This window comes from Hakea prostrata, chromosome 1, assembly GCF_041222555.1.
Source record: "Hakea prostrata isolate BN-2017 chromosome 1, UWA_Hpros_2, whole genome shotgun sequence".
Taxonomy (NCBI): Eukaryota; Viridiplantae; Streptophyta; class Magnoliopsida; order Proteales; family Proteaceae; genus Hakea; species Hakea prostrata.
In genome coordinates this window covers 15331513-15350073 of record NC_142600.1, presented here as the reverse complement: position 1 = coordinate 15350073, position 18561 = coordinate 15331513, and the positions used below count along the sequence as shown (strand labels likewise).

Sequence of the window (18561 nt, the reverse complement as noted above, 5' to 3'; positions counted from 1 at the left end):
TCAGTAACCGGATAATCGAAAATCCGAAATTATTCGGTTAAAGTAAAGTACTAAACACTTTTCTCTAAAAAATGGGCTAATAATCGGATTCAGAAACTAGTAATCGGTAATCGAAAATCGAAAATAACAAAAAAAATGACAATCACCAATCAATAATCGAACAATTTATTGGATCGGATTATTATCAGATATCCAAAAAAGTTCCGAATTTGAATTCGGATACCTTCTCTAAATTTATATCGGATTCGAATTCGGATGTAGATAGCGATTTATTAATCGGATTATGATTTGGCTACTAGTGTATCCAAGCCGAATCTGATCCGTTTACATGTCTAATTTTACGGAGTAACTTTGGGGGTGGCACTGAAATTTTTTTTCTTTTTCCAAAAGAATAAAACTACCATATGCACAATGCATCCAGGCTCCAGCTAATTCTCATCGGTTTGATGCATTGTCAATCATTGTATAATGACGATGGTATATCAATTGAATAAAATAGACAAAGGGGCCAAATGGCCAATCAAAATTGAGGTTCTATGGAGATCAATTGGACAAAATTTATTAAGACAATGCTAGTCCATGTATTAGTTTCAACTATATGGGATTAATTTAGTTGGATAAAAATGTCAATAATTACCAAATCAAGGTTTCTTATTTAATAATGACCATAGTTGATGGTATATGTAATGTCCCATCCCCTATATATAAAAAGTTTATTTGTATATGAAAAATAAAAAATAAACAGTTAGAATTGATTAAGAGTAGCATAAGAGTTTTGAAATTATATAACCATGGTTCTATTTGCAAATGAAATAAACATTTTGAGGGGTTATTGTAAAATTGATATAGTTTTATATTATAAAAAAAAAAAATTTGATATAGTTTTAGGGTTTTGCATTTTAAGGGTGAGCTGTCTTCATTTTAAGAGGAAGGATGGCTTCATATCATCACTGAATCAGACTGATGTCTGTGATAAATTTGCTTCTACATCCAGTTCTTCCAGTCCCTACTAGGTTGATGAATGTAATTGTTGATATTTGTAGGTTGACTTGTGCCCTCATTTCATGTGAATTTTATTTTGTTATAAGGGAGGCTAACACTGTAGTTCATTCCTTGGCCTAGGAGGCCCTGACGCGTGAGATTGTGTTGGATTGGCCAGCGTCCAGTCGTTGTATTTATTTCTAGTGTTTTTTTTTTAACAATATATTTCTTTCTAGTTAATCAAATGTTTCTACTAAAAAATAAATACAAAAATTGAAGGGTGAGCCGATCAGCTGGACTCACTTGGAGTAGCGTGGAAACTAGTCTTCCAACCTCCAACAGTACGTAGGCGCGAAAGCTAGGGCGAAGAAGGTAAAAAGCTAGGGCGCGATCTGAAACTGAAAGGCAAAAACAGAATCGGCAAATGGTTATTCTAAAGCACTTTTTGCTATAAGGACCAGATCTCCAGAGAAGAAGAGCAGTCTAGGGCACAGAGTTATTTTTTTTATTTCCTTCCGAGTTACAGCCAAGATCGAGGTGATTGTGCGATAAGAGAAGAAGCTGAAGCAAGCTCTTTGATTCAGTGATATATTTCGTAACTATTTCCGGCGGAATTAAACAAAATGTCCGTGCAAGAATACTTGGACAAGTACATGCTCTCCCGCAAAATCGAGGATGCTGTCAATGCCGCCGTTAGGGCAAAGGCTTCCGATCCTGTACTGTTCATCGTAGGTTCTTTCCGATTCTTGGTGATTTTGTGACGGTACATTGCCTGTTAATATAGGATTCCGCCATTTTAACTTGTTTTTTCTTCCATTCTGATAATGTCAGTCGAATCACATGAAGAAATCCGTTCCTTCTGTAATCACGAAGATTAAAGCCAGGCAGATCCTTGATAGCAGAGGGATTCCTACTGTTGAAGTCGACTTGTACACTAATAAGGGGATGTTTCGGGCTGCAGCTCCTAGCGGTGCTTCCGCTGGAATGTAGGTTCACCCCTACTTGAATGATTCATTTATTTTGGGTCAGAACGTTGAAGTTTCTGAATTCTTCTTGTTATTTATCGCATTGGTTGCCTTTCTCTGTGTTTTCCGGAAGCAGATATAAACATAATTCAATGCTTTCGTCAGTCTCAAACCGTAGGGATTTATTAAGCAACGTAGTTCCATGTTTTCATCCTCCTTACATATATTAAGTTGGATAGAACGCATCTTCTGCTGCTCTTTCTTACACATGCAACTTATTGCTCCATGTGATACATCAAAATGTTTCCAGTAACATATATATTACACATTTTCAGCTTCTTCTGTTCATCAGACCAACATTATTGTTGGTTGTTCTTGTTGGGTTTAAGCAACGCTTGTTATGTTCAGTGAATACAGGCATGAAGCTGTTGAATTACGTGACGGAGACAAGGGAAAATATCTTGGACTTGGTGTTTCTAAAGCTGTTAAGAATATTAATGAGAAGATATCGGAAGCCTTAATTGGTATGAATCCAATACCTCAGCATGAAATTGACCAGGCTTTGATAAATTTGGACAAAACTGAAAATAAGGTAATACTTTTTTCCCATTTAAGTAGATGCGATAGCCCTTTTCATATTCGTGGGGATTATGCATGATATTGTGGTTGAAAAGAACAAGATTCATGGTTTAATTGATTATATGAGTTCAGGTCTGTATTATCATCTGTTGAAATTTTATTTTTTATATATAATACTACCATCAAGCACCTAAAAGAGGTAAGGGTAGGCCGAAAATACCCTAGGAGAACTACTGAGGAAAGACATGCGTAGGTTAGGCCTTGTCTCAGGTCTAACCTCAAATAGAGCTGAATGGAGGGCAAGTATCCATATAGCTGATGCCAACTAGGTTGGTTGTTAGTGAGTTGTTGTGCCATTTTCTTATAATATTCTTTTATGATATTTCATCCTTGCAAGGATCGGTGCAACCAACCTCATTTAGTTGGGATAAGGCTTTGTTGATGTTGCAAGAGTTCTAATTAAACAGTACATTTTTAATAAACACCTTTACATTCATTCATGTTTTGCAACCCCCGGGAATATTTCCTTGTGGGCATCTTCATTACTAGCAGCGGTGAGAGGCACAAATAGTGTCGAAGTAATTGTGGTGAATGATTGGGAAAAAAACATATTTCTAACCCTTCGACGTCTCAGTTGATATAGTGCAAGGTGGATAGTTAACTATGGAAAAAAGAAAAAGCATTAGACTTTGATTAAGTTTAGGAAAGTTGAAATCCATGTTTGTTACTTCATCATGTTAGAAAATACTTTCATTTTTCTTGGATGAATAAATAATTAAATTATGAAAAGGAAAACAAAGTTGTATTTAAGAGGAAGACCGCAAAGAAGAGTTAAGGCCCCAGGAGACAACAATAAGCTTGTTCCTTGGGATATCAATGGGGGGGGGGGGCCAGAAGTTAGCCCGCAGGGCGTGCAGGGGAGAAAATAATGTTACCAGCAGAAAATACTTGATTTGTTTTTTCTGTTACTAACTCTGGCCGCTAGTCAATTGGTTTCCTGATCTGGTTTCTTGTTTCCATGTTGAGTTTGACTTGCTAATTTGGTTCCTAGTTGCTGTTTTGTGCTTGTTATGAAATATGCTTTCTTTTTGTGACTTGCTGTCCTTGAGATTACCCCACATTGTCAAATCTGACCATTAGATTAGATATAAGATTATTCAGACTTGTTCTCATTGACAAATTGACCATAGGGCCAGAGGTTCATGAATATCAAGGTTGTTTACCTGTAGTTATCAGTTTGTTCTTTCATCACGTTCTGTCCCTATAATGGTAATCATGTTGCAAGTTGGTCTTTCACTGGATTACAATTGTTCAGATTAGCACTGCATCCCTGGTCACTCTCTTAATATTAAACATGATAAGATTTCCTACCAGTTTTTTTATTGGCTGTTCAGCAATTAATACGTAGTGGGATTGATCTGGTTCTCAATTGTGACTCGTAATGTGATGTTTTTTTTTTTGGTAAACATAATGTGATGTCACCCACATGCCTTTTTAATTACCTGTCTTAGTGGCCATTTGTTGCAACAAGCCAGATGTCTTTATAATATCTCATTGTCATTGACCTGACTGAAAAGAACAATGACAGAACCATGAATGCCCCAACCTTACTTGTATTAAACATCACAATAGGTGTTCCTCAATATGGATTGCAATTGTTCAGATTAGCACTGCATCACTGGTCACTCTCTTAATATTAAACATGATGAGATTTCCTTCCAGTTTTTTTATTGGCTGTTCAGCAATTAATACGTAGTGGGATTGATCCGGTTCTCAATTGTGACTTGTAATGTGATGTCACCCACGTGCCTTTTCAATTTACCTGTCTTAGTGGCCATTTGTTGCAAAAGCCAGATGTTTTTATAATATCTCATTGTCATTGGCCTGACTGGAAAGAACAATGACAGAACCATGAATGCCCCATCCTTACTTGTATTAAACATCACAAGAGGTGTTCCTCAATAAGGGAACGATCTCTTTCTGGAGAACATTTGAAATTATGACAGCTGTGCACATTTTGAGGCATTACATATCCATTTAATATGGTTCTGCAGGCTGAACTTGGAGCAAATGCCATTTTAGCTGTATCTATTGCTGCTTGCAAAGCTGGTGCTGCTGAAAAAGAGGCATGGATTTTCCTTTGTTTACTTAAACTTTTACCTGTGTCACTGTGTGTGTATTATATTGTTTTAATGACTTGCTCTTTTCTTGCTTTCTTCTCAGGTTCCGCTTTACAAGTACATTGCTGATATTTCGGGTAATACTGGCCTGCTGCTTCCTGTCCCAGCCTTCACAGTTATTAGTGGTGGAAAGCATGCTGGGAATAATCTGGCCGTCCAAGTATGCCCTATATAAATCCAGGTTACAAATCTAAATGGTTGTTTAGCATTTTGAGATAGTTATGCCTAATGGCTCTCTAAGTTAGCTGTCCTCTTTCTAACAAGTTCTGTAAGTACGTTCATGGAGTCGAGCTTCTATGATTCTCTTTTTCTTCCAGACTTATATGGCTGTCTATACATTTCATGTTTGGTGTATTAGAAAGTCTTATCTTTTACAATCAAACCATCATGTCTCCAGCTTTTATGAGCATATCATGAAAGAATTTAGTCTCACCTTACCTTTTCTTCAAGACAGAGAAAGAGAGAGAAGGTTCTTGTAGCAATGAAATGATCCTTCTATTCTTTAGTGCTTATCCCCTTTGTTTTCATACCTTGGGGATGAAGGGAATATTATTTTGGTAACATATTAAATGCCTATCAGTTTTGCATGGTATTGTGTTTTCGGAAATTTGCTGAGGTTTGATCTTACTGATGGTTTGGGCGGTAATTATCCAGGGTTGGATGGTTCAGTAAATCTTCTTCACTGGAAAAAAATTAATCTTATAATGGATATCAGACTGCATGCTCTTCTTGGTCCTGGTGGTATGTAATGTCATGCTGTCTTTAAGCTAGCAGACTGGGAATCTCATACTAACAGACTAATATTCAAATAATTTTTTTTTAAGTAAAAGAATGTTATTTAACCAATAAAATAATCTAATGTGAAGCTCAACTAATCTTTAGTAATCAGGAGGTAGTTGATTATAAGGAGCTCACGTAACACTTATTGCACCTCCATTACTCTTTAGGAGGCATCTTCCCCAGGTAAACTACCCACCTCACAGTGTCCCGCCCCTCCCCCAGGTAATGATCCATGTGGCGGTAAGCACTCTTAGACAAAAGAGTGGTCTTTCAGGATTGGCCGTTGTGTGTCACCACCTCCCACTTATGAGTCCCTACAGTATGAAAGCTATAGAAGAAACAAAGCGTCAGCTAAAGAACTTGATGGAATGGGGGGGGGGCCTGTATTATCAATTATCATTAACATATCGAATTCAGATTAATCTACTGGATATAGATGAAGTTTCAAGCAAACCCCCAAAATAGTATGTGAAGAAAATAGGCAGGAACAGTCCAAAATTACCCATGGAAGGGCCTTAAAGTTATGTCAAGGATCGGTTATTGGGGTACTTCAAATACTTTAAAAACTTGCCACAATTGACGGCTAAATTGAAAAAATTGTTACAAAACAAATGTGGAAAAAACAGCACAGTTTTAGTTACTTACTGATGCAGGTGTTTAGAAGATGTGATAGGTGTTAATATATAATAAATAGGGGTGGTAAGTGTTGTTGATTTATTACTATTATTATTTTTTGGAAATCTAAATTATGGTCTTTTGTGATCTCATTATGATCCTGGTACTTCAAGTTTTTGAAACCCAACCCTTGTTGGGCCTCTAGGCTTCTAGAGAACCATGATTAGGCTAGATAAGTTCAATTCTTTTAGTTTCAGCTCAGAGCAACGACTAGGATTTGAAGACGTGGTTTCCATGCAACACATATGGCATGCACAGTTTTAGGTAACAACCAGAGGGATGTTTGCTAGAAAGGATTTGGTTCCTAAACAAGAATATGTTAAGACTATTGATCCTTTTCTCCTACCAGACACCCACCAAATATATATATATATATATATATTATTAATAAAAGAAAAGGATAAAAATCATAGGTAGTATTAATCTAATCATGTTTAGGTTTTGTCCATGCTCATTAATGTCTCGACGTGTTCCATAGTTGTACCTGGTTATTCTCCCTATTTCTGCTCTGAAGTGAAGAGCTTCAGTGTCTCCTTGCTGTTCTTTATCAACTTCCAATTTTATGAGAATGAAGCTGTTGTTAGTTCTTTTTTCCTATCTAGAGGTTCATCCATAAATTTGTGAGGTTGCTGATATAGTTCAAATTGCTTTCAAGTAAACCAATGATCCCAATATCTCCCAGCCACAATTTAAGTTTTGTCAACAAAAACTAATTGTTATCATGTAAATAATATCAGGGAATTATGATTCTCCCCACTGGTGCAAACACATTTGAGGAGGCCATGCAGATGGGTTCTGAGACTTACCATCACTTAAAGGTAATCTGGTTCTTCTATTTGTCTTTGCGTCATATTCTGAAGCAAATATTGAAAATGCAGGGTATTTAAATTGTGATTGTGTGACATGGTAAATTATCTTTACTAAATGGCTAGTGCCTCTTGAGTTTTGTTTCCAATTCCCCATCCTGATGGTCTTTTAAAAAGCTGCTTATTGGCTTTTTCTCTCTGAATTAATACAAGGAGCTCTCTACATGATTGGTGGCGGTTGGCATGCTGATCTCATCTTTATAGTGAAACCTTTATCCTGAATCCCCCCCCCTGCAGAGTTGCATGGCCAAATTTTGGAGTTTCAATTGCAATGTCAATCTCACCATTCAACTATGAATTTGGGGGTTCAGGAAATATTTTGTATTATATTTTACTCAATTGCCTGAAAGAATTTGGTTCCCCCCCCCCCCCCCCAGGCGCGGGGGGGGGGGGTGGTCTGTGTTAATTTGGAAAGATGGTATAATTCACATGAATGTCATTTTTCATGTCAATCTCACAACTCACTTTGATGTCAACTGATAAAGATAGTAGGGCATGACATGTAATAATTAACTTGGCAGAACTTACAGCATTAAAGACAATATTATATTATTGGCTATTAAGAATCTTTTCTTAAGGATAAATCAGCGGAAACATGGGACTTCAAGCACCAAGAAGCTAATACTTGGACTGCAAGCACCAATCATCGTAGAATTAGTTCCTGGACTTTAAGCACCATAGCACGAACAGCAACTTGGACTTGAAATTCCATGGAGCTAATCAGTCTAGCTTTTAAATAGTGGACAAAGTTCTCTCATAAAGAAGGAATGCAGCAGCCAAGCTTGCAATCAGCAGTATCAATAATGAAATTCGTGTTCGATGAAGTACCCTATCACTGCCTTATGTAAGAGGCTGAAAAATAGGTTCCTGCTCCATGAAGGAAAGGCCTAACCCAATCCTTAACTTATTAGGTAACTTAACTGACTAGGAACTTAGACTCAAAATAAAGTCCTAACTGCTTCTACTAATTAGTCAAGTGCTATAAGTTGAACCATGATCTAAATTGGACCACTGGTTCAACCGGTTTAATTAAATTAACCTAGAAAACCTTAGGGAAAACCTAAGTAAAATGCATTTTTCATACTCAGTTTAATTAGCAAGTGTTAGGCACATGAAGTTGATTTTGGGGGAGGTGTGCCATGTTTCTAATGGAAACGGAGGGGGCTCATGTTAAAAATTCTTTATAATACCATGTGTGTCAGGGTATGTGATGCAGGGGGAGCCGTAGAAACTAGGGGACCTACAAGGTTGGTTACTAGACTTTTAGGGTATACACCTATTCTCAATAGGTAGGTTAAAAAAAAGATCTTGCAGCAGTTTTAATCTGATTAAGCATTCAGATAAAGACAATTAAAGCAGAGGAAGAACAATCAGTCCTATCTTATGAATATAACTAAACATAAACAATAATAAAATAGGGAAACAAGGGGATAGGGATCATGGCATTGTAACCCTAAATCTGAATGCAACATTATCAAGATTCCTAAAAAGAATATTTGCTGTCCTAGTCAAGATCAGAATTCTAACAAGAAAGTCATCAAAGAACAATGCAAAGAAACCTTAGACATTTATATTCATGAACCTACTGAAAGAAAAAAAAAGGAAAAAAAAAAATAAAAGAAAAAAGAAAAAAGAAAAAAGAAGAAGAAGAAGAAGAATGGCTCTGATGGGGACTGCAAACAATGGTTAGAAAAAGACAAAAGAAAGAATGCAGCAGTTAGGTCTGGCGGACAGAATAGAAAAGAAAGAAAATGAATAAACAACTGAAAGAAAATAGAGAGAAAGATGAAATAAGGCAGTAAAGATGCTGGACAGAAGGAGGTTTTCTTTTTTTGAGAAAAAGTGACAAAGAAAGGAGAGAAGGGCAACAAGAAGGCTGCCGGACAGAAAAAGAAACGGGTGGAGGACTTGTTTTATGCAAGGAAGAGAGAACAAGGGAAAAAGAGACATACCATGAGAAGAGGAGAAGAGCAAAAGACGCCAGGAGAGAGAAAAACGTGGGAAGCTTTTCCATTCAATAATTCATTCATCTACTTCATCCATTGATTCTGAATACAAGGCTTTAAATACAAAAATTTAATCCATTCCAACCCTACAACTGAATTCCCAAAAAAAACCCTAAATAACTCCTCTACCCAAATCTAAAGGTTTAGGGGCAAAGTTGAAAACCCTCAAAGTGTTAATAAAAAAGTATCCCATGGGCTAGATATACCCATGGATCAACCTAAACCCAAAATAACCCAAAATTGGACCAACACTAATCCATGCCAACCCACAAGAACTCAAAACATATCAAATTAAACAAAAATTAATAGTAAACCATACCCAACCCACTAGGACTCGAGAAAAGAAAATAACAAACTATCTATGGGCAATGCTGCTTGTCAAACCATTGGGAGGTAGCAATCCGATAGCCTCTGAATTCATCGTCCATCCACATAGGAGATGCTGTCGTGGAATGATATCTACACCGGCGTTGCGTGTAGACTTGAAACCGTCAACTGATGTCCTCCTCAGTATGGGGAGAGGAATATACTTGGATTAATAATGACTCCCTTGCTGTATAAAGACCGTATGTTTCAGTTCTTTTGATACCATGTATGTGATGTTAATCCTGTTGTATTCAGGTATTGTGTGCTTGTATGTTTATCATAATCTGTGGGCCCACCCCATTTTGAATTTGTAATAAACTGGATTAACGGTTACACAATCCATGTGCCAAATTCATTTTTCAGGGCACATCCATTTTGTATTTATTTATTGATCATTTATGTAGTATTCTGTTGGGAAGGCTTCAAAAACATTTTAGGTGACCTTTTATGTTCAGATGCCTCTAATTCTTTTACTCCAACCCATGCTTCTCTGCTTTTTCAAAGATTTTAATTTCTATTCACAAAAAGGCAGGCTGTTATTACTGAAAAATATGGTGCACATGTATGCAATGTTGGTGAAGATGGTGGATTTGTCCCTAATATTTCCAGGCAAGTATTTCCATCAAATGCTAGTTTTTTAAATTATAGATTATCTATCTCAAGTTCCACAAATATTTTATCATTTATAATATATAATATATAAATAATCTCACACAAGATTGAAGACCTCGCAATTCTTTTTAAGTTGTATGCGCAGCTCAGCATATCCTTATAACATAATTGGGTTCTGATCTTTATTTCTATTTGCAGTTTTACAGAAGCTTTGGATCTTGTTAATGAAGCGATTGAAAGAACAGGATATAATGAAAGAATCAAGATAGCAATGGATGTAGCTGCTACTGAGTTCTGCATAGGTAATCATGATTCTTTTTTGGAATGATTTATAGCCTTAGGTGTATATGAGGTCAAACTTTCTTCTTCTTATCTCTCTCATAAAAATATATTCAAAGTTCATCGGTAATCATATTACTGTGATAGGAGAAAGTATCATTAATTTGTTGGCTATAGGATTAGGTTTTCCTTGTGCTGTTGTATCATAATTATTTAACAAACTTTAACTATAAAAGTAGTAGTTTCAACACCCATACTCTAAGGGAAGGGTTGTGATGAAATCTTGAGTCATTTCCCTTATCTTTGTTCAAGCCACATGGTCTATCATTAGGAATAACTAGAGGTTTGGGGTTGTGAATTGTGCTGTCACTTGTATCTACTCATATCAGTTGTTATTGAGGAGGCTTGTTTCCATGTGATTCAGGAACAAAGTATGATTTAGATTTCAAATCTCCAAATAAGTCTGGACAGAATTTCAAGAGTGGAGAGGATTTGATCGAGATGTACAAACAGATCTGTGCAGGTAGAGTTTATCAATATTTTTTGCTGAGGCATGAACTATTTTAATGTGGATTGAATCTCTTGAGAGCTAATTGATATTTTTCTTCAATAAGGCCTCTATCTCTTTAATGTTTTTAACATGAAACATTCTGTTGGTATTTCAGATTACCCAATTGTATCAATTGAGGAGCCATTTGACAAGGAGGACTGGGGGAATACAAAGTCATTTTCCAGTCTTGGCATATGCCAGGTCTGTCATTTATTTCCTTAGGAAAATAAGATTTTGGCAGCTAATCCACATATCCAAATTCTGTTTAGGCCTACGAGATGGCAACCATGAACTTGGATCTGACCTACTACACCTCATGACTATTTAGGATATGCATCCAGAAGAGTCGGACCAAATGCTCCTAAATCTACGATGCTACTTTTATTCTTGTATTATACTTTCTTGGTAGACGCATCCTCTTCGTTATTGAAAGGTTATATGGTGGCTTACTCCAAATGAAAATTGATTGTTAGGATTGCCTAATGAGATTACAGGTGTAACTAGGACCATGTGTTTCCTAGTTGGCCTTATGGAAAATCATGACTGGAGTTTTTAATCCCTCTTTTATTTTATTAAATTGATCATCGTCAACAAAAGCACATTTATAAGGGAGAGCTGTTTTTCAGGTTGTTGGAGATAACTTGCTGATGTCAAATCTAAAACGCATTGAGCGAGCAATAAATGAATCCACTTATAATGCCCTTCTTCTCAAGGTAGAGGTTCACATCAATTTGCACTTTAATGAGTAGTTTGCAGCAACTTAAGTAGTATTTTTATCAATGGTTTGCATCGATCTATGCTGCACTTTATGTTTTCCTTCTGAAGGTTACTGCTTGTGTTCCTTGAGAAGAGCTTATTATGTTGTTGCTGCTATGATTCTTTTGACCTAAGCTTGGTATCCTCTGCTGCTCATTTTGTTTTTTTCTGTCTGGGTTTATTCAACTATGCTGCTTATGATTGCTTGAGTTGGTATCATGAATAGAATGAAGTTCTCTTATGTTCACTAGTGGCTATGACTGCTACTTTTGTTCTCTTATGTTCACTAGTGGCTATGACTGCTATATTTGTTTCAAGACTTATTGTTCTGTTAATATCTATTCATTTTGTTCAAAGGTGGATCCTTTTTTTATATAGTTATTATCTCCTTTCCAAGTTATTACTCTTTATTGTATGGGAGAGGGTTTTCTACGTGGACTGCGTGCAGTACCATTCCTTGGGGAAAATGTTAGAAGTTAAAAAGGGGGGGGGGGGTTGTATATGATACATTTTACTAAGGCTGGTGCTCTAAGTCTTATGAGGAGTGCCCGCATGCAATTTTGAAATTGAGCTGGTGTTGTGCTAACCTTTTACCCTTATTGTAACTAGACTTAAGACTCTCAGTAGGATTCCTACTGAGAGTTTGATGGCTTGATGTCTTAATATTATATGAGGCTAGACCGTGATAAGGTTATTTCTTTCCCATCATGTTGTAGGTCTCTCCTTCTTCTTTGTCTCCATTGTGTGCTTTCTGCTTCCAACTTTCGTTTTGCCTTTCTCTTATTTGTAGATTTGGTTTATTTTCTTTTGCTGCAACTGCTTTGCAGAAAGGCTCTTAATTTCTGGTGATTTTGATGGGCTGAACACAGGTGAATCAGATTGGGACTGTCACAGAAGCCATTGAAGCTGTGAAGCTGGCAAAGGATGCTAACTGGGGAGTCGTGGTATCTCAGAGATCTGGGGAGACTGAAGATTCCTTCATAGCTGATTTAGCTGTCGGGCTGGCTACTGGTCAGATCAAGGCCGGTGCACCTTGCCGTGGAGAGCGGCTTGCAAAGTACAACCAGGTATATTCATTATATGTTGGTCTTGTTCATGGTCAACTTTTCCATGCAACTCATTTAGATAGCCTTCTCTTAATGGTCTGTTAGAATGTGCCATGTAGCAGTTTGGTGGAGAGTAATATCACATGGCAAGTTTGAGTTTGAATGTGATACCAACATGTGGCACCACCAACGAGTCAATTTTGGTAACAGATAATATAGGAAACCTGGCCATTGGTTGGGTCTGAACTGTAGGAAGGTTGGATCAACAAACTTTTCTGATCAACTAAAAACTAAGAGTTTTCAAGAACTCAAGGGATACTTACGAACTTAAATAACCCCCAAAACAGAAGCTCAATAAAGACAGGATCAGATTTGACCAAAATACGTCAGATAGTCCGTCAGGTATGAAGAACAAACCAGTAAAATTAAGAAGTTATCCAACTGTCTGAATCAAATATGTTGGAAGAATTCAATTAAAACTACAAATCTGGATACCCACATGACTGTAGATTTGATGCTGGAGGACAATTGGGGTACAGAGAAGTCAAACTTATGATCTAGTTGACTAATTAAACAATAAGACAGGGACATTAACATATATCAGAATTCGGAACCAGAAAATTGAGATATTGAAGAGTCAAACAGCACCACTGCTGGATCCGTAGTTGCAAAACACTCTGAATCCACTGAGCTAGCATGAAATCCCAGGCGAAAACAAAGCAAAGTTTCTTTATTCTCTTAAGTCATTGGTGGGGAGTAACCCTTTGCATGCTTATATAATCTGACCAAAAGGGGAAGGAAACAAAATCTTTCCAACTTGCAGGCTGCAATGGACAGACCTATCCCGCCTCATATAACTTGAATTATTAAAGAAACAAATCCAAATGGAAAAAACAAATTCCTCTAGTCAATGACTGACTTGGAGGTGTCCTAGACTAAATAAAAAATCTTTAGATAATAAACAATTGAGAAATTTACGTGTGGGTCCTCTTAGTCTAGGGAAATTCCATGTTGGGTCCTCTTTGTGGGAAACCTTACACCTAGGTATAGGGGCCACTAACACTGTGAGTAACTGTTAGTTGAATTCTAATTTTAAAATTCAAAGGAACAAAATAATAGAAGTAAACTTACAAAAATACCCCTATATTCTTCACAAAGCCATATCGGTGGGTGAAAGGGGGAATCCCTTCACACGTCTTCTTCCTTCACCCTGTTGGAAATCACCCACCACATGGAAGGGGGGGGGGGAACCCACCACCTTCACCCTACCAGAAATCACCCAGTCCTGAAATCCCTTGAGGTTGAAAGAGAAAGGTGGCAATGACAAAGCAGTTGCAGCTCCAATTCCCTGAAAATGGCTGCCATAGTGAGATATTTGACCTAAAGTTTTGGGGTATGTCCAACCAAAGATTTTACCCAGAGAGATTAAGCAGTCTTGAATCTTGCTTGGAGCCCTTCATCAACCAACCAAATTCCATTTGATTGAATTGATTACCATGAGACATCCACCTGTTTCAATCGGGATTTCACGTTACAATTTAACAAATCACATGCCCGTTCTACAATTTGACAATCACATACCATCAACAGATAACAATGATAACTAGGTATTGCATTGGCAGCTGACAAGGCAAAATTCTTGCTGTGATTGAGCCAATGTCCTGTATGCCCTCTTTTGATAATCCACTGAAGTTAATTGCTTTTCACCTAAATAATCTCTACCGGCTTTTATCCTCAAAGCTTTAAACTGATTTAATATTCCAGCTGTTAATCCATTGCACCAAAGTCACCACTCGACTGGAAAGGTCCCTTTTGTAACCCTGTTATAAACCATAGTTTGTGAACTATAAACCCAAAACCAAGATACCCACCTGAATGAGTTTGGAATCCCTGGTATAATCGATTAGGTTCCTCCCCCCCCCCCGGTGGTGGGTGATTTCCAGCAGAGTGAAGAAAGAAGATGGGTGAAGGGATTTCTTCTTCACCCACCTATATGGTTTTGTAAAATAGGGTATGGGGGTATTTTTGTAAATTTATTTTTATTAAATGATAAGGGGAGTATTTTGGTCTTTAAAATTTGAATTCAACTAATGTTTACTCACAGTGTTAAAGAGACCCCTATATGTAGATGTAAGGTTTCCCACTAAGAGGACCCAACACGTAATTTAGGCTTGACTAAGAGAACCCACATGTAAAATTTCTCTAAAGAATTACTTGTAATTAAGAGCTGGAATTAATTATTCCTATTGCAGCCAGATTGTGTATAATTTTAAAAAAAATTTTGAACTGATTTCATGAAACAGTCGACAAATAAATCGTTGATCAAAGAATTGAACATTTTTTGGTTGAAATATTTAAAGAATTAAAAATGTACCAGTTTATTAGTTAAATTTCTGAGAATAAATTCACCATATTTCTTTGGGAAGGTTGTTGCCTTCTTGTTGGTGGTGGCATGGTTGCAGCAAGACCACTAAGAGAAGAAGGGTGTGTTTTATTTTGTAGCTTGAAATGACTACTTCAACCATCAAATTAACCATGTGCTTGTTAAATAGCAATGGTAAATTCAAATGAAATAGAAATCCAAAACGGTTCATTGGCTTTTTCAGAACGTCATTTCTATTTCACTGAAGTAAGATCTAAAAGTCAAACCAGGCAATTTTCAGAAGGAATATCTCCCTGGAAATTGAAACAGAAATCATACCAAAACAGCCCTGCAACCTACTAATTACTCAAAGTATGTAAAAATATAAGCTGTTAAGTTGCACCAGAATTTAGGTCATGAATGGATAGAACTAAAAGGGATCATTGCCTGACAGAAAGATGTGCGTCCCTTTCCACATGCCCCAGAATGGTTTAGTAGATGATAATTGTTCAAAGCCAAATGAGGCAGCATCAGTGATGCTGTCTCAAGTAAAATAGGAAATTGTGGTAATGGAATATCAGAAGAAAATGGATTGTGTGATGATGGAATCTGGTGTGGAGAAAGCTATTCAGCATCATCAATTCATTCTTCCCGACAGTGAATAACCATGCATGCTCCCTCAAAAGCTTTCCCCTTTTTTTTTTTTTTTTTTTTTTTTTTTTTTTTTTTTTTTTGGGGGGGGGGGGGGGGGGAGTTTGCAGACAAGGGACCTATAGCAACCCCCTGTTCATGAGCTTTATTTCTACCATGTTGCAAGATTCAAGGTTGAGTTTTCTGTACACCTGGGGAATTGATGCGAGTGCACAACCTTGGACCAACCCAAACCCGTTTGGAAACCCTGATCGAGAATTGGGTTTTAGTCTAGTAGATATTTAGTATTATATTTATTTCCTTTGGATAAGTAAGAATAGTTTTAGTGAGTTTTAAATGGTTCAGGATCCTTCTTTTATTATTGATATTCTTGTAACCAATATACTGAACATATTGAAGTCCCATATTTATATGCTTGTAACCAATGTTTTAGTTTAAAAGTATTGTATATTAGCCTCCACCTACTTCTCTTTCATTACTCAAGGTTAAGGGGAAAATTGTTGGGTTATTCTAATCAGCTGAGAATTTGGCTTAACATCATTGTAAGTACAGAATTGTAAGGGGTACGTCCAGCAAAACCAGAAACTAAGATGTAATTAAACAGAGAATGGACACCTCTGATGGGGCCAAAATTCTGGTAAGTGGGCTAACAGGAAGAATAAACCCTTCAAGTCTGAACCAGAGGCAATGATTGGATTTGAGCATATTTAGTTATATAATGCAACAGGGACAACAACTGAGTGTTCCCAACTAACTCGGGTATGTTACATGGATCCTTTCAAAGACAAATATAAGTAAAAATGAAGAACAGCACAATGTCAACAACGCAGCAATATGCCAATATCACACCTAAATGTGGTCAGCTATATGAATTCTAGACCAAATTGGAATAAGAATTTAGAAACATTAGTGTGACAGCAACTATAAGGTCAAATAGCAAGAGAAACCAAAATAAAAAAGTTGCATGAACGGTTTCAGTAACTAGATAATGAACATGGACACTGTACATAAAAGATAAAAACTGCCAAAACAGAGACAATAAATAACTCATAGATTAGCAACTATAACCAAAATAGAAACCATAGAAATGAATTAGAAAGTATTGAAAACACAATGACAGTTTTCTGCAAACTAGCAACTAAAAGAAGTACCGGAAACAAAGCAAAGAATGGGGCTGCTACTAGTCTTAAACTATTGCAGAATACTGTGATCACATATAGGAATTTAAGGGAAAAGTGCAATAGAAGATCTAATGAAGAAATGAACCAGGTTTCCCTGCCTAGAACTTGATTACATCTCACTAGTTCACCTTTGGCATCCCATCATGGGCTTCGCTGCAGCTAGTGAGTCCCGAATCTCACGGAAATAAGCAGGCATAAGCTTAACACATCGTTCAAATTGTTGGTAGTTAGCATATTGCTGCATTCTTTATTTGTAATTTTGTGTAAATAAACAAAATAGGAAACACCTATATATGTTGGGGAGAGTCTCTTACAAGCTGAAATTTTTTCTCAAAATAGAAACTATTGTACCTGGACAATGTATAAATTAACCACTTAATCTGGTATGGTACTTCCTAATATTTGGCTTATTTAAGTGGTTGATTACTATAGAACCTTGAAATGGTAACCCCATGGCCCCCCAGTTGTTCACTCAAAATCAAACATATTAGTCCATTCTTGGTTCAGTTTGATTGCATGGTTTACTGCTGGCCTTAAATGTTCTTCAAGCCTCATAAGAATAGACTTAACTGATAGCCTTTTTCAACATCTTTTATTCATAGTTACTTCGAATTGAAGAAGAGCTTGGAGACCTAGCAGATTATGCAGGAGAACGTTGGAGGCTGGCATAAATTATTCTCCTTGCTTTTATTCCTGGTTCTTTTTCTACTGGTCCTGTTCATCATCTTCAACATGAGGCTTCAATCAAGTTTTCTGGAGCTCCCAATCATTCAGCAGTGCTGTTGCTAGGAATTGTAAGTTGCCATTTTCGGGTTATATGAGTTGCTCAAAATCCATGAAAGTTTTCACTTTTTGTTGAGATGGTTCTTTGGAATGACAATAATGAAAGTGTCCTGCTTATTTTAGTGGAAAAAGATTGATTCAGGTACTGAGATGGGAATTGTTTACATGGTTAAGATTTATTCTATCACATGATGCATTCACATTGCATGGCTATCTAATATCCAGCTCATGGTTGGAACAATCTTGTAAATTAAACTGGTCCAACACCTTGTAATATTCAAACATTTCAACATCTGCACGTAGCGCATCATCATACTTCATTTTGAACCAGGTAAAGCGCCTTGTCTTCAAAACATAAGTTGAGATTCTCTTCCTTGGTTATAGTGTGGCTGAAGGGAAGGGTTTAAGATTTCAGTTATCTTTGTTTTCGTGTGTTATGTTTACTGGAAGTTATAATTCGTCGTGTGGAAGAACCTGGATTTGGTGTGGGAATTGATTATAGGTGGAAACTCTTAGAATTTAGGAAAACGTTCTGCTAATTTTTTTTTCCTTCTCCTTGCAAGTAGTGCATCTTTTATGAAAATTTCTGTACTTCGGAGTAAGCTGTTGTCTGTTGTGTTCCCCTCCTGCGATATTGCGGTTGCCTGATAAAGGCTTAGAGCAGCACAGCTTCACTAACAATGATGAGGTGTTAATTTCTTCCGCTAGTGTGAAGCCTGACAAAAATTCTGATGCGCGTGAGTGTTACGGTGTTGGACGAGAATTTTCGTCAATTCTTACACATTCGTTTTTTCGTTTCATGTATTACATGTGAGTTGTGATACGAGGCTCCCTTGATAAGATAGTGTTTTGAGTATTATTTAAAAATAAAATAAAAATCCTGGCCGACATTTTTCACCCCAACTGGGACCCGAGAATTGGATTGAGAGGGAAAGAAGGTATG

The 18561-nt window shown here is 36.9% G+C and overlaps 1 protein-coding gene across 1 annotated transcript; it reads left to right on the top strand.

Annotated features, from left to right (window-relative positions):
• The first annotated feature begins 1269 nt into the window (after positions 1 to 1269).
• On the top strand, positions 1270 to 18561 carry ENOC (cytosolic enolase). Its single transcript, XM_089165874.1, has 13 exons — positions 1270 to 1709; positions 1813 to 1967; positions 2355 to 2538; positions 4580 to 4651; positions 4749 to 4865; positions 6898 to 6978; positions 9931 to 10007; positions 10209 to 10312; positions 10714 to 10812; positions 10955 to 11040; positions 11466 to 11552; positions 12465 to 12662; positions 17438 to 18561. The coding sequence occupies exons 1-13, from the start codon at positions 1605 to 1607 to the stop codon at positions 17504 to 17506; spliced, it is 1434 nt and encodes a 477-aa protein (XP_089022000.1). The 5' UTR covers positions 1270 to 1604; the 3' UTR covers positions 17507 to 18561.